Source organism: Mustela nivalis (assembly GCF_964662115.1).
Source record: "Mustela nivalis genome assembly, chromosome: 3".
Taxonomy (NCBI): domain Eukaryota; kingdom Metazoa; phylum Chordata; class Mammalia; order Carnivora; family Mustelidae; genus Mustela; species Mustela nivalis.
In genome coordinates, this window is record NC_139022.1 from 97,145,338 (window position 1) to 97,162,788 (window position 17,451).

General features: G+C 37.2%; 1 protein-coding gene across 2 annotated transcripts in view; it reads right to left on the bottom strand.

Moving 5' to 3' along the window:
• SPINK5 (serine peptidase inhibitor Kazal type 5) overlaps positions 1-16,761 on the bottom strand; it is a 91,692-nt gene extending 74,931 nt beyond the window's left edge. Inside the window, exons 1-3 of one of the 2 annotated variants that reach the window (XM_082726014.1) lie at positions 5,164-5,293; positions 3,408-3,433; positions 324-451 (exon numbers count right to left, since the gene is read on the bottom strand). In XM_082726014.1, coding sequence (XP_082582140.1) covers positions 324-451; positions 3,408-3,433; positions 5,164-5,218 — 209 coding nt within the window. In that variant the 5' untranslated portion in view covers positions 5,219-5,293. Of the gene's footprint in view, positions 1-323; positions 452-3,407; positions 3,434-5,163; positions 5,294-16,660 lie in introns of those variants that run through there. The other variant, XM_082726015.1, reaches the window with a different exon arrangement.
• Positions 16,762-17,451: the final 690 nt, after the last annotated feature.

The window sequence follows — 17,451 nt, forward strand, 5'->3', positions numbered from 1 at the left end:
CACACCACCCAAGAATTCTTTTTTGTCCCAGAGCCAGAAAACTCAAATTGGGACTGCTTCTTCAAAAGACTATTAAGTACCACATAAGGTATTAGCCCTGGATGCTCTTGAATGCTTTGGAATACCATTTGTGTGATTGTTAAAATCTTATCAGGTAGGTGGCACTTATCCAGCTCCACCTGAAGAGGGGTCAGAGTGATCTGCTAAGCATTTTTATTTAAACTTTGCAAGTTAGAAAAATGTATTTGACAGAACACAGAAATACACTCACTAGTCCAGAGAATAGCAGGTAACCCAAACACTTAAAGAGGAAGTTTACTCACAGTATTATTTTGCACATGGCACATCTACTGATGAAGGCTCTTCCATCAGGGCTTTCAAAAAGTTCTTTATCTTGGGAACAAAATAATTTTCCATTTTTCATCAGTGTCCGATACTCATCACATGTTTCCTAAGGAAAAGATGAAAAAAAGTGTGTTTACTAAAATCTCATCAAAGCAAGACTTTACCCTCTAAGAACTTCCTTCAGCACTACTATTTAAATACCAATACCTGCTTTGTACAGAAGCCATTCACTCCATCAACAGGAAGAACACAAATAAAAACAATGACTGTCCGTTGGAGATTGCGAATCTACTTAATAAGATTTCTTCTAAAACAGTGAAATGGAAAGACCTGACCTTATATTCCAGGGTAGATATTTACAATCCCAATAGTCTTAGCAAATTAACTTCTTGATGGCTTATTTATCCTATCTATAAAAACTGAGGATATTATTTCATATGTTCCATATGTGTTGTGAGGATTAAATATTATAAGTATGTAAAACTTTCAAAGTGCCCAACACATGGCAGATAATAATTATATTATCCTCTTCCCCTCTTCTTCCTCTTTTTTTTTTATTATTGTTGTGATTATTATTACTGGAATATGACACATATAAAATACCTATTACACAGTAGGTCAATAGTAATTACTGTCAAAAGGAACACAAAAAGATTGCTGAACAAGTTAATTCAATATATTTTATGGAAGACTTGCTATATGTCACTCTTAAAATAAATGGAGCATTTGCAGTATCTCACTAAGTACTGATTTAATAAGTTATACTCCCTATTAGAAAATCCAGTGGGCCTTTAGAGCAAGCCTTTTTTTTTTTTCAAATTTTCCAAAACAAACAAACAAACAAACAAAAAAGTAACAGCATGAAGGGCATTAAGGAGGACTTGTCATGTAATGAGTCCTGATTCATGTAATGAATCACTGAACTTTACCTCTGAAAGTAATAACACATTGTATGTTAATTAATTGAATTTTAAAAAGAAAAGTATTCTATCCAGCCCCCTGTATCTTTATAACAATCATTAAGTCTGTCAACAAAAACTCATTATGATATTAATTTACTTTGCTAGGTGACACGGATATGCCTAGGTTCATGGATACAGCAATAAGGCAGAAGCATCCTCACCTAATCCGTGCTTACCGTCAAATGGGTAACGATGTACTTCACCTAGCCCCTTAAACATGGGAGGCAGTTGGTAGCACTTGCAGAATGATTAATGGTGAAGAAGAATAAATAAATAATATCAGAGACCAAATAAATAATATCAGAGACCAGCCCTGGGAAATTTTGCCAATGGCGACCTACTAAAATATCTCTAAAATTATTATCACCACCCAGTGATCTTATCTGAGTAGCACAGCAATAATTTCTGGCAACAGACTGACGACTGGGCCTCTTGAGATCTGTCTAGTCTCTTGACTCTACAGTATCTAATGCCACATTGCAAGTTACTGCTTAGCTTGCCAGATGTAACTGATTCTATATAGTCTAGATAAAAATTTGTCATACAATCAGAGAAGAACCTGGTGTTTTTTATGATAGAATTATATCCCTTGTGAGGCAGGTCTTCAGAAAGTATTGAAAACAAAGATTCACTGAACACTAGAATGAAAGTTTTAATAGTTTTTAGTGGTCCGTTGAAAAAGAACATTACCAATCAGGATAACTCCTGAACTGAACAGACTTCTCCAGTATCACAATGAGATGAATGGCTAATTCCTAGAAAGACCTGTTTTTTTTTTTTTTAACAGATGGACAACCAAGACCCAGAGAGAAGGTCAAGATTAGCTTAATTAGTTAAGGTAGAACTCAATGCTGCTTTCTGAGTTATGAAATAATCCAACATACTCTCTTGGAAAACAGGAAAAGACCATACAAATTGAAAGGAGGAGGGTTTTCCCTGAGAAAGAAGGAATGTCCTCTCAATTACCCAAAAATGAAAGAGGGTTGAAACAAGAACAGATCTATACCAAAAAGGCATCCTGAGGTGGGGAGATTGCTTTTCAGCAAGTATTTACTTGCACTCCACCTTCCAGCTTTTGGCTTGTTTCCATTTTGTTTTGTTTTGTTATTATTGCTGTTTGTGCTTTCTCCACAGGTTTCAGAAAAACTAAAGCCCTCCAAGGCCAAACTCTTTCCTGTACTGGTTGGGATGTAACCCACTGTCTATTTTTTTTTCCCAAATAGGTAAAAAAAAAAAAATTAACTTCTATAAGAAAATGATACTTTTATTGTTCAAACAAAAGACCTCTAATAGTTGGCTACGCACCCTCCTGACTCAAGGCCTCGACCATTACAAATTCTTCTCCCTGATCTGCTGTCACCTGCAAAAATCTGCAGGACTTTTTACCTTCAGATCCTTGGTCTAATACTATCTTTTCAGAGAAAACGTACTTGAGTATTCTAAAGTATTGATACCACCTCCATCCCCAGAAATTCCTATCTTCCATTCTGGTTCATTTTCCTCCTAATATTAATCATCATTTAATGTTCTATATATTTTACTAATTTACTTACTAACTTATCTGTTTCCCTTCACTAATATGTAAGCTCCACAAGGGGAGAATTCTTGTCTATTTATCTTTATTTTCCAATATCCTTGACAACTCACACAGGGTCTGACAAATGATAGATGCTTAGTAAATGTTTACTGAATGATATATATACACTGACTATATACAAGGTACAGACAACCCCTTTATACACAACGACCACAAGGACATTTATTTTTGCTTTCTATGTCTGTCATGACTTTTTCAGCTATTAAGTCAAACAATACTAATTCACTGGTTTGTTTATGGAATTTGAAAGCACTCCTTTAACATGGTAGATTGCATCTTGCAGACATCCATCATCATTAATACATTGATGTATATGTGTGTTTGTGTGTCTGTGTGTGATTCATGTCTTCCTTCATAAAGACCTGTTTCTGTGTTTTTCACAAAAGCTACTAGTGCCTATCAGTATAATATGTCTGTATTATTAATGTGAAGGTGTTGGCCACAGGCCGTTTTTCTTTAGAGATTTTGGAATGGTTTCAATGAACAGAAAAAGCAGGACTAACCTGATTTTCATCCTCACTGGCGGCATCTGGGACAAAAATACAGAAACCAAAGTTAAGGGAATATAAACTATTCAACAAATAAACGATTCACTCAGTGATGTGCCTTGCTTATTTTAATGACTACATGTTATAAAACCACAAATTGCTTTTGAACATGTTAAAATTTACCATGGAAATAAAATGAGGGCACTTCACCAGGAAATCAGTACATGTACTCACAGAGGTCTAGTCACTCATAAAAGTCTAATTACTTTGGAAAATAGTAGTCAGGTACTTTCTTACCCTCTTCAAAATATCTAATTTCAAAGAGATCCTTTCACAGCAAAGTATGGTAGAACTCTTTTAAAATTATAATACAATAAATGTATCATGTCAATTATAATTTAAAAGTATAATGTAGCATAAAGTTTATATCAGATATGTACATAAAATGAAAGTTTCTGAATTCTTACAACCCTCTCTCCTCATTACAGCTACAAAACTTAGAGATCTGACAAACATTAAGAATAATTAAAATCATAGGCTATTATACTCTCTCATTAACAGACTCCCTTTTGTACTTATATACTTATTTTAGGAAAGTGGACATCATTTATGTATAATGATCTCATGACACTCCATCTCTGAGATTTTCTTTTAAAAATACAAATGCTTCAGGGAGCCTGGGTGGCTCAGTTGGTTAGCCATCTGCCTTCAGCTCAGGTCATGATCTCAGAGTCCCGGGATCAACTCCCACATCAGGCTCCCAGCTTGGTGGGGGGCCTGCTTCTCCTTCTCCCAGTCTCCCTGCTTGTGTTCCTTCTCTCGCTGTCCCTCTCTCTGTTAAATAAATTTGAAAAATCTTCTAAAAAATACAAATGCTTCAGAGCAAGACTGAGTCTAGGAAATTAATGTTCCCTTCAAATTCAAATAACAAATACAAAAAGTTACCTTCTACTTCCCACAAAAGTATCTTACCTTTTAGGGAAAATGCTTTTTTTTTTTTAAATTTTTTAAATTTTATTTATTTCTTTGACAGAGACAGATCACAAGTAGGCAGAGAGGCAGGCAGAGAGAGGAGGAAGCAGGCTCCCTCCTGAGCAGAGAGCCCGATGCGGGACTTGATCCCAGGACCCTGAGATCAAGACCTGAGCTGAAGGCAAAGGCTTTAACCCACTGAGCCACCCAGGTGCCCAGGGGAAATGCTTTTAATCAACTTAGGATTGCAGAACACAGAAATAAAATGCGCTAGAAGGCACTACTACTTTAAAATAAGAATAGATGATTAAATTTAATTTTAATAGTTTATAAATATAGCATTATTATTTATAAAATATACATCTAAGTTTTAAATATTATATACATAATTCCTATCAGTATGAATTGGTATGCTTAGTATCATATATATGCACAATATATATAATTCCTAACAGTATGAATTAATATGCTTGGCGAGAGGAAGATGAGGAAGTATCTATTAGCTTTTCAGAACTATTATAGAATTAACAGAAGGATTTCTCAAGGATGAAAATTCAGACTATGTCAAACTATTTGCCATTTCTAAAGTTAACAAAATAGTTATTAAGCCACATATATAATTTTTCAAAACTCTGTGTCTGGCAAGATATTTCAAGAGTATACATACACAAATACATATAATCACACAAACATACATACATACATATATACATTTGAGGAGCAGGGGGAGGGAGACAAGTCCCTGCCTAGGGCTTTGCCATGTGTGGCAAGAGGCTTAGATTACATGCAAATTGCTCACCTTGTATGAGGCAAAGGGCCAGGGTCAGAAGCAGTGGCACTTTGGCTATCTTCATATTGAAGATGATGTAAGTTGATTACAAGTCAGCTTCGAGCATTGCTCACCAGCTGGTGCTCTAAGACTGAACCCATGGAGATGCAGCTCACATTTATATGCTCGGTGAACACCCACAATTAACAACCAACATTACAAAACCAGTTGTTCTAGGTCATGCTAGACTTACTATACCACATCAATTTAGTTTCCATCCTTTAGCATCCTGTCAAGGTGGCAGATCTGAACAGATAATGTCTATTTCCACAATTCTAATATGTTTTCATGATACCTCCCCCAAAAGGCAATAGACTCAGTCCAAGAACTCTATTAAAGTTAAATGCTCCATTCTCCTATGTAAGAACTGAATTGTTCACCAAGACCAGACATACAACTCTGCAGATAAACATATCTTTAACTGGGCTCCCTTCATAAGTGGGAGGGAAGGAAAGGATAACCCAACAGATGGGTTATCCTACTAGTCAGGTAGAGACTTACAGAGTCCCACATCTGGAGAAAGTTGCTGAGACTAAGAGAAGCTAGAATTTCTGTTGTTTCCATCTGCAGGTGTTTTGAAGGGTCTCAATTCAGTGCCATGGGCTCATGTACAAGTTAGAGTGAACAACCCAAAGAGATAACCCTGCAAGATTTTAACACTGAGTACATGGTGAAGGCAAAATTCAGGAAAGGGACAATGACTTTCACAAGAGCATATAGTTTAGATGGAAGAGGCAGAGGTGGTATTTGAGGAAGACCATGCAAATTCAACACTTTTTTTTTTTAACTCCATACAATGCTTCTATCACACACTGATAAAGGCAGAAACTATTTGAAATCATGGCTTGCACATAATTACTTCCAGAAATTCTCAATCTGAAGGACATTTTCTATTCTAAAGCCTTATCTTTTTGTCTAACCAAATGTTGTATTCATAAACATTAGAAGCTCAAACTTTAACTTCCCATAACCCATCACTCCCCAAATTACTGTTTGAAAAAATGTGGCTAAATCAATTTCCCCCCAAATTAAGTTTACTACAATATCAACTCTTTATTTACCCAGGAAGAAAAGAAAGAATTAAATACTTAAAAATATATCATTGTAACATTTTTCCAGAGAAAGTATCTTCTCCTTGGTTCCTTCTTCCATTTTACAAGTAATGCCTTTTGTCTACCAGCTTATTCTAGTCTAATAGTTCAAGAAAGCACCTGAAAAATTAACACAAAAATGACTTAAGACAGAGACAAACAGTTTGATTCTAGTACTCCAAAGGGTCTCCACATTCACAGTGGAAGTTTGGGACTCTATGAGATCAAAGCCCTTTTAAAGATTCTTCCAGAAAACTGATCTAAGGCTAGCCAATTTGAGGATGATGTCAATATTCTGAATACCATCAAAGCCAGAGTATTTCCCTTCCCTTTTTTTAAACGAAATAACTTATTTCCTCTTAAAGTGTAATCATTGGTTTCAAAGTCTGTACTTCGTTTTTTTTTTCCAATAGTTTAGTAAAATGAGTGTCTATGGAAAGCAAGCTCAAACTACATTATTGTTACAGATTAGAAAATTGAATCCATCATAGCTTAATAGAAAGAGAATGGAACAGGGAGTCAGGAAATTTGTTTCTATTCCTGTCCTTGCAACTACACAGTGTAATGGAAATGAACCTGGGTTTGACATAATGTAGACATGGGTTCAAATCTTGACTTACCAGTTACTAGCTATGTTGCCTTGGGCAAGTCATTTATTTTCTCTCTGCCTTGGCTTCCTAATATGCAAAACAGGGGTAACAAAATTACACTGTACAATTGTTGCAAGAGTTAGAGGTAATTCGTGTGTGTGTGTGTGTGTGTGTGAGGCTTAGGACAATTTTGAGTTTAGTGATAAGTTTTATAGTTAATGACAGCTGGTCCTGAATTCTTATGTCATTACAATGATGTAGTTGTATTATTAGGTAATTTCAAAGATACAAGAAAAGTCAAGATCTCTTGGACATTGTCCTTATCAAAAGATTTTAAGCTTACTCAGGATATAATGAGACCCCCAACACATTATGAAGTGAAATTAAAAAGTCAAGACATAAGTCTTCTTTCTAATTTTTTTATGTTCTAAACCGCAATACCTAAAACAAATCAAAGCATTTGCTTTCTCCAAGATCAGACGAGATTGAGTGCTTTCAGGGTGGTATGGCCGTAGACAAAGCATTTGCTTTTTAAAACCTGTCAAAGTCATTGCAAGATTTCAGCCAGCATTGATTTCTCAGCTTTTTCTGTAAAAAGTATCTTCTAAATATTGACTTACTAGTATTAATTTTTTATTTTTTATCTGATCTGTCAGATCATATGAAATGAGTCCTGACAATACACTCTATCACTGGTCGTAAGAAAATTTAGCACCTCACAGTAGACTGGTGACTATGTAACGTGCTCTGATGAACCCCAAATCTAGCCCAAATGGATATAATTCCCAGGAGTGGAAGTGGTATGAGGGTAGAACAAAAGAACCTAGAGATTACTGTAGCTCTGAAGAATCTCTGCTATGAGGAAAGGCTGAGGAGTTGGTTTCCTTCTTACTGGAAAAGTGCTCCTCACTGCCACCCAGGACATCCTGAAATGATGAATAAGAGGTTTGGAACTGAGAGCCTCTTCTATGAGGAGAGGGAGCCAAAAGAAGATTCAAGGAGCACCCGCAATAGTAGAAGGATACTCAGCTACCCATTGGCATCATGACTCTTTCTCCATTTCATTTCAGGAATGTTTTAAATCCAGAGGTGATTCATTGCATACTCTGTTAATCACTCCATGTTTCTGAAAACCACAAAATGCAACTCAAGTGAATGGGATTGAGATTTTAGAAAATTGGGGTTTGGGTCATCAGAGTGCTTTTTGTGTGTGGTTCTGAAAAATGTTTCTTCTTCATTGTTATTTTACAATATTGCATGACTTTCTCTTCCATGTACATGACCGAAAACAATTCTACTGATTGAGAACACTGTGGCTGGGTCAAAAGGTTGCTGGTAATAAGAATGACACCTAAGGTTAAAGCGCATAGCCTGGCAAAAGCCTGTCAGGGAAAGCAGGGTCAGCAATATTTTCATCAGAGAAATCAGAGTTGAATGTCAAAGGCATTAAAGATATGGGATATCAGGTAAGCCCCTTTGGCACCTGCCTCCACTCCTGACTCCCCTGACAGCTGTTGCACCTTGAAAGGAGAGTGGATCTTGTACATTTTATTATATCCAATGTAAACTACCCATTTTCTGTTTTTTTCCTTAGCTCTTTGTGAGCTCTTGACATATCTCCACATTCTTTCATCTCCTCACTGCACAAGTGCCCTTCCTTTTTTTTCTGTTTGAAGATTTTATTTGAATTCTAGTTAGTTAACATATAGTGTAATATCAGTGTCAGGAGTAAGATTCAGTGATTTATCATTTACATACAACACCCAGTGCTCATCCCAACAAGTGCCCTCCTTAATGCCCATCACCCATTTAGCCCACCCCTGCTAACCTCCCCTCTTGTAACCCTGAGTTTATTCTCTATAGTTAAGAAGTTAAGAGTCTCTTATTGTTTGCGTCCCGCTTACTTTTCCCCTCTCCCCTATGTTCATCTGTTTTGTATCTTAAATCCCATGTATGAGTGCAATTATATGGTAGTTTTCTTTCTCTGAGTGCCTTATTTCACTTAGCATAATACACACTAGTTCCATCCATGTCATTGCAAATGGCAAGAGTTCATTCTTTTTGATGGCTGAGTAATATTCCATTGTGTACACCACATCTTTTTTTTTTTACGATTATATTTATTTATTTGACACAGAGAGAGAGTGAGAGAGAGACAGAGAGAGAGAGCACATGGACAAGCATGGGGAGCAGTAGGCAGAGAGAGATAAAGAAGCAGGTTCCTCACTGAGCATAGAGGGGCTCTGTCCCAGGACCCTGGAATCATGATCTGCGCTAAAGGCAGTGGCTTAGCCAACTGAGCCAACTAGGCACCCCATTCCACATCTTCTTTATCCATTCATAAGGTGATTAACAATTAGGCTGTTTCCATTATTTGGCTATTGTTGGTAATGCTGCTGTGTCCCCTCCAATCAGTACTTTTGTATCTCAAGTGCCTTTCCTATAAGTCGTCCTGCAGTCCTTGGAGAAATCTAGGGGTACCCCTGTCCTTTTTTCTTTTTGCATTCCTCAGCATGTAATCTCCAGCCAGGTACTTCTCTGCAGCCCACTGCTGGCTTCCAGGCTTTGCCTGGGATTTTGGCTTGTTCTCACATAGTGATTTTCCCTCATTTTTGGACTTGCTCTGCTCTTCTTGCTTTACCACAAATGGAGTTAGATTATAAGAAGTACAAACTTTATAATTCAGAACATGTATCAAGTGACCCAGAATCTGAACTCATATCAAGCATACTGACACCGAGGGAAGAGATGAGAAACTATAAAAGTAAACAAGGTTTTGTAGACCAGTAGCATTACTGAATACAAAGGTTATTCCCAAAATCCGAAGTTACCAGACTATTGTTCAAATCTTCTCTTTTTCTATGTAGAGATATCCTTCATGATCGAAGAAGTTTAAACTTAAAGTTTAAGATCACCTTCTGCATCTTTCAAAACAATCTGCCATTATTAGCTCTCTTATCTGCCTATGCAATAATGTGAGGTAGCAAAGTAGGTATTATCCTTTTCTTACCTGCCCCAAATGGTACCACAAATGAGATACAGAGCAGGTACTAGTGTAGAAAGTAATCCCACCCTTGTCACTCTCTCACCTTGTACACCCAATGTGGCTAACCCAGAGCCTTTCAGGGGGTTCAGAGAGAATCCAGACATTATGGTGCTATAAATTAGGGAGAGCATGCTACTGCTAATGTAGTTTGTTCTCCTAATTCCTTCTGTCTCATGTTCATACAAATGCGCGCACACACACACACACACACCCATATACCCATAATGACTAAGGCAAAAAGAAATGTGTTGTGATCGTGACTGAAAAGTGTATGTCCTAACAGATCTTAGAAGATAAAATAATTTATTTTCTTAACTCTTAATTTCCTTTCCTATAATTCTTTTTGTTCCCCCAATAATTTAGCGTGTCTGTATTCTTTTTTTCTTTTTTTGAAAGACACTAACTGGAAAACAGCCTTTACACACCTTCCTATTTTGCACTGTTCTGTTAACAGCCAACTTTACTCCCTCTCTGAGAATTCCTTTCTGTTTGTCTGCAAAAGCTAAGAAACTATAGAGATAAGCATCTCTTTTTATCGAAGAACAAGATGGGATGGGCACTGTTGGATCACAGACCCTGCTATTTATAGATATAATTGTTGCTTTTATTAGATTAGGATTAAAAAAAACAAGAAAGTTCCAATACCTAATTTTAAATTGCATTAAGTTTTATGTTTTGGTTTATATTTGGTTCTTAAATACAATATCCTTACATGTTATGCTACAGGAACTCTGTTCTGTGACTTCGCACTGCCCATCACCTGGAAATTCAGTATATTCCAAAGTCTCCTAGGATTCACTCTGAGTACAGAAAACAGAAGTTTGTGGAGCTACAGTCCTTGAAAAAAAATCACAGTGAATTAACTTTGAAGTAGTTAGTATGAGCAATTTTGATGAAAGAATGCTGCATATTTTATGTGTGAAATATTTATATGTTTGTGTATACAGTAAGCAAGAATAAAATTGTTATATTTATAAGCAAAATATGGAAAAGATAATTTATGTGCTTTTGAGTTATATATCTTTATAAAACCATTTGCAAAGAAATAAAAATTTGCTGGCATTTATTATGCACTTATTGATAGGTATAACAATAAAACTAAAGGGTAACTATTTCATTCTGTTTTACAGGCAAAGAAGTTGAGGTTTTGTGAAATATTTTAACTTTTCCAAGGTCATACAGCCTGTAAGTAATAGTCTTTGCAACTGATAACCATCATACAAATAAAGGCAAACTCCAAAGCCCATGCCCTTAAATACCACACACTGCAGAGACCACATTACCTACATCTGTAATTAACTCAGCTCAGACACTCCACTGTTATGGTCTCAATTGTGTCCTTCCAAAATTCATATTTTGAAGTCTTAACACCCAGTACCTCAGAATAGGTCCTTTAAAGAGGTGATTTGGAGATAGGTCCTTTAAAGGGGTGATTACATTAAAATAAGGCCATTAGGGTTGGGCCCTGCCCCAAACTGACTGGTGTCCTTATAAGAAGAAGAAATTTGAACACACAGAGAAATACCAGTGAGGTGTCTGCACAGTGACTTACACCAAACCACCTGGCTTATAGGTGGTTAAGCTGAGATTCCTACCTAGGTCTTAAGATTTAAATTTCATTTAATCATGTAACATAATGATTGTATTGTGCCACAATCTTGATTCATTAGACAGGAAAAGGCAAGAAAGGAATGAATAGAAACCATATAGTTCTCAAGTATGGGGCCGAATTCCTAAAATGTGACTTAAAAAGTTGAAAATGTAAGTCCAAAGTGAGGTGTTACAGTATTCCAACAGATTCCATAATACTCCCCACATGAATACAATGAATACTGACTAAATGCCTACATTTGCTGGCACTGTTTGAGAGCCTCATGCTAAATTTGTGAATAAAAAAGACATGATGAATCTTTAAGAGATTATAAAAATATATATATTATATATACATATAAAAAAAGACATGAATGTTTAAGAGATTACAATCTAGTGGAAGAGGTGGAAAATGATCATACAAATCACTGTTCAGTCAGATCTGTGAAATTGTTTTTATTTTGTATTTATTAAAGATTTTATTTATTTTAGAGAGAGAGAAAGGATGAGTAGGGGGAAAGCAGAGGGGAAGGGAAAGAGAGAGGGAGAGAGAATCTAATGCAGACTCTGTGCAGAGTGTGGAACCTGATGCAGAGCCCAATCTCATGACCACGAGATCATGACCTGAGCTGAAACAAGTCAGCTCAACTGACTGAGCCACCCAGATGCCCCAGTGTGAAAGTATTTTTTAAAAAGCTATCCATGGAGTAAAGCTAACATATAACACAGGTTTTAAACTCTGGAGGGGGATTTCCTGATGAAATCAGGCTCAATTTAAAAAAATGAACTGGGATTAAAAAGGTATATAAGCTCACCTATCTGAAAAATTCAGTTAATCAGAATGAATCATTCCTTTAATAATTATGAGAATCAAAGTTTTGATCTAGTAATTTCTTCTGACATTTTCAGTTTTTACTATATCTCTGGTTAGTTATCTCACACAGAGGCAGGAGTTGAAATTAAAATTGAATATGGGAATGATTTTGAATTTGGTGGGTTTTTGTTTTATTTTGAGTGATATCTCCAACATGACATGAATACATTCCAAATCCTTACTAAAAAACTGATTTAGTTAAGAAAATATTTTCCCTTAAGAGTAATTTTACTACTTAGGGCACCTGGGTGGCTCAGTGGGTTAAAACCTCTGCCTTTGGCTCAGGTCATGATCTCGGGGTCCTGGGATTGAGCCCCGCATCGGGCTCTCTGCTAATCGGGGCATCTGCCCCCTCTCTTTCTGCCTGCCTCTCTGCCTACTTGTGATCTCTGTCAAATAAATAAATACAATCTTTTAAAACATAAAATAAAAAGTAATTTTACTATTTCAAGGAGCTATAAATAGTGGACTTTATTTTTCAACCACATAAGCAACCTTGGAAAATGCAATAACTAGCTTTAGTCTACAGTATAAGGTAGGGGTTATTTTTTTCTCACACATAGAAAATGCTACTTGTGTTTCTTTAGCTCCCTTGGTCTCCCCAACTCTAAGCTATGTATCTGCATCTCAGGGAGACTGGTAGTCTCCACCTGTGTTTTCTCCCTATGTGTAGCTTACTTGTTATTTTTTCCCTCTCCCAGGGATCACTGACCTGCACTATTTGATGTCCCATGTCAGAAAACTATGTTATTTCTCTGTGTTTTTTTCATTGTTTCAGGTAGAAGGAAATATCTTTTCCTTGTTACTCTGTTGTAACCAGAAGCATAAATTTTACTTTGTTTTTAAATGATATTTATTTTTCTCTTTCCATGCATTTGGTGTCCTTCTGTTCCCTTTACTTCTTTCTGAATATATGCCTCTCTATTGTTTGTTACTCAAGGGTTAGAAAAGAAGGAGAGGGGTGCCTGACTGGCTCTGTCAGTAGAGCATGTGATTCTTTTTTTTTTTTTTAAAGATTTTATTTATTTATTTGACAGAGAGAAATCACAAGTAGGCAGAGAGGCAGGCAGAGAGAGAGAGGAGGAAGCAGGCTCCCTGCTGAGCAGAGAGCCTGATGCGGGACTCGATCCCAGGACCCTGAGATCATGACCTGAGCCGAAGGCAGCGGCTTAACCCCTGAGCCACCCAGGCGCCCCGAGCATGTGATTCTTAATCTTGGGGTCATGAGTTCGAGCTGCACGTTGAGCACAGAGATTATTTTTAAAAATTTTAAAAAATTAAAAAAAAAAGAAAAGAAGGAAAAAACACCTAGAGTACAAAGGATTCCAGACAAAATGAAGTAAAATGTTTCAGGATTTTCCCAAGCCATCTACAGGTGGAGCCAATGTCTGGATAGAGAAGATCAGTTCTCCAAAATGTACCATAGACTAGTGATTTTTTTTGAAATATGAGACTTAGGGCATTTAGGCCTCAGCAAACAATGATAAGAGTATATCATCCATTTGACAGCATTGTTGAGCAGACTGAGACAATTATGTGAAAAACCTAAAGCAACTACTATACTGGGAACAGTGCAAATCATATTGTGAAGACTACCCGAGAGCCCGAAGGACATAAAACTTTGAAGTTAAGTGTTCAGCTTTGCAGTGATACTACTTGGGTTCAAAAATTGGCTTTTTGGATGTGTGACCAGTGACAATTTACCTCAACTCTGTCTCAATTTCTTTACCACTAAACTGAGAATTTTAACAGTAACTGCCATGAGGATTACAGGAAGTAATTCATAGTAAAGACTTAAAATGATACCTCGTATATGGAGAGTGCAGTGTTAGATGTTATTGGAAATGTCTTATTATTAGCCTTTTGACAATATTGAATTAGGGATCACAGTGGTGAAATCCAATTCTGGGTCTTTCAAAGTATTGAATATTGTATGGGAAGTGTCAAAAACCAGTGTCTAATTTTAGGGGCACAAATTAACAATGTCCAGGGTAGAAGAGTCATTTCCTTATCAGCACCCCTTCCTTTGGACAGCTGATTGCACTCCAGGTGGTGAGGCCTTTGGAAGGAACTGGGTCATCCTCTATGAACAATAGCCATACGTGGCTAGATGGATTGACAGGTTATTTGAGACATGAAAAAGTGACTCCTTTTCAAATAGGTCAGAAAACCAAATGGCTCATTCTAACCTCTTCAATTTTCAAATATTTTCCCCCTTTAAAAGAGAGGAAATGTCTCTTCACCTACCTGAAAATGGGGGTTGGGGAACTGCCTTTTCCTACTGTTGGGAGTCCCTCTTAGACCTCCAACTCATTAGCAAGTTCATGAATATAGTCAAATAGTATCTAATGAAGAATTAGGAAGTTTGCATTTTAATTCCAGTCCTCACTTTAGCTGAAGAAAGACTGTGAACATGGATTAATTTCCTAAATTACTGATGAGGTGTGAAGCACAATGGAAAATAGACAATGAGGGCAAAAAGAGGGTAGACCAGTTAATTTTTACTAATCAAGTGAATCAACAAATGTAATAAAAATACTGCCTTCACACAGAGCATTTTTAAGATTGTGAAACTACTCTCTAAAGATACTGTAAGAATGGATACATGTTATTACATTTTAGTCCAAAACCACACAATCTACACCACCAAGAGTGAACCCTAAAGTGGGGCACCTGGGTGGCTCAGTCAGTTAAGCATCTGACTTTTGATTTTGGCTCAGTTCATGATTTCAGGGCCCTGGCATTGAGCCCTTCTTCAGGTTCTGTGTTCATCGGGAAGCCTGCTTGGGATTCTCTCTCCCTCTTCTCCCTGCTTCTCCCCCTACCCATGCTCTCTCTCTCAAATAAATAAATAAATCTTTAAGAAAAATGGTGAACCTTAAAATAAACTATGGACTCTGGGTGATAATGATATGTCAAGACAGGTTCATCAATTGTAATGAATGCATCACTCTGGTGAGGATGTTCGTAACAGGGGAGGCCATGCATGTGTGAGGACAGGAGGAATATGGAAACCTTTGTACTTCCATTTAGTTTTGCTCTGAATCTAAAACATCTCTAAAAAATAAAGTCTAATAAATAAAATTTTTTTAAAAATATTGTCTTCAAAGTCAGCATAACCTGGAATGTTAACAGCATTCAGTAGATAGTGAAGTAACTGACGACCCTTTTGATTAAAACATTCTATCATTGGGGCACCTGGGTGGCTCAGTCGTTAAGCGTCTGCCTTCAGCTCAGGTCATGACCCTGGGGTCCTGGGATCGAGCCCCACATTGGGCTTCCTGCTCGGCGGGAAGCCTGCTTCTCCCTCTCCCACTCCTCCTGCTGTGTTCCCTCTCTTGTTGTGTCTCTCTCTGTCAAATAAATAAATACAATCTTTAAAAGAAAAAAATTCTATCATTAAGTGACTTAGAGAACCACAGTGCAAAAAAGCACAAGATTTGGAATAAAAAAACTAGGTCCCATAACTTATCTGTGTGATTTTAAACAAGTTTATTTCTATCACTAAGCCCATTTTCTCATTTAAAACATACAAATAGGGGCGCCTGGGTGGCTCAGCAGGTTAAAGCCTCTGCCTTCGGCTCGGGTCGTGATCCCAGGGTCCTGGGATTGAGCCCCGTGTCGGGCTTTCCACTCAGCAGGGAGCCTGCTTCCTCCTCTCTCTCTCTCTCTCTCTGCCTATATGTGACCTCTATCTATCAAATAAATAAATAAAATCTTGAAAATAAAACCATACAAATAATATTGCTATCTACAGATTAGTTTTGTCATGAAGATAAAATTAATAAGAGTGGAAGTAGTCCATAAACTCTGAAGAGCTAAGCAGCTCGCTGCTCTTCTTGATCCATACTGGTATTGTGCGCCTCAAGCTGCCTCAACCCTTGTCTCGATCATATTCATTTACAAGGCTAACTCATTACATCTAAAATCTTTTAAAAAGGGGGAGTAGGGAATAAGGAAAGGAAGAGCTTTTTTTTTTTTTTTTGCCTTTAGATTAATTAATATATGCAATTTTAACTAAAGCTAGTTCTTAAAAAATATAATTTGTTGTCATCTGGGTGTGGTTGTATAGTAAGATGCCACTGCTCTGAGGGTGCCTGGCAGTGGCACCAGGCCAAATCCACTGTGGGTGTGGAGACATCTAGAATAATAAAGTATCACTCCACCCAGCTGTCCGTCACCTAATTAACTGGTGTGTTCTGAAAACAACTCTTCGGAGTCACAGTAATCTCTCATCTTAAAGTTGTGATGCAATGGAAAATGGCAGCCTACTTACGGCGGAAATGCAGAATATCCTCCAACGTTTGTTTTCTGGGAAGAGAGGCAAATGGAGAGAACTGGGCCCCATAATTCCCATGGAAGTTCACTCTTGATTCTTTGCCCACTTGGATTATATTTGTGAGCTCAGCAAAAAGTGCTTGTATAACCAAAAGTGCTTAGCCCTAGGCCTCCTCTCTAGGATGAAAATAAAATGAATATTGTAAGGCAAAACAGATGCCTTTGGCAGAACACACTTCTCCCTTCCATTTCTTATACAATTAAATAGTGAGGGTAGCTATAGCAATGAGCATTGTTAGAAAAGAAAAAAAGAAAGAGGGGAAACCTGTTAGGTTTGGCTTGATAAGAAAATACTCAGCCCTCTTGAATGTACAGTCCTTGAGAGAATTCAGTATCTAAAGAATCAGGTGAATATTTATGAATGGTCACAAACTAATCATAGTCTTTGACTGGGAATGGGTCTTAGTGTATTCCAGTATATTCAAATATCTTCATGTTATCATTAAGGCCGATGGGCGAAGCTAGATTCAAGGACAGACAGAGAGTGGCGGAGTTAAAACTCATTCCACATCTCCTGACCTCCAGCCTCATGTGCTTTCTCCCACACCACTTTTTCAATCACCTTCTCGTGCTTGATTTGGGGATTGACTCTTCATCACCCTGTATTTTGGGAATAAGCTGAGACTCATCTCATATGCAATTTTGTATAATGGATTTGAACTCCAGGTTACATTTTTATTAGGTTTACTCTATCTTAACTGGAGGCAATTTTGTCTCCCCTTGACTCTG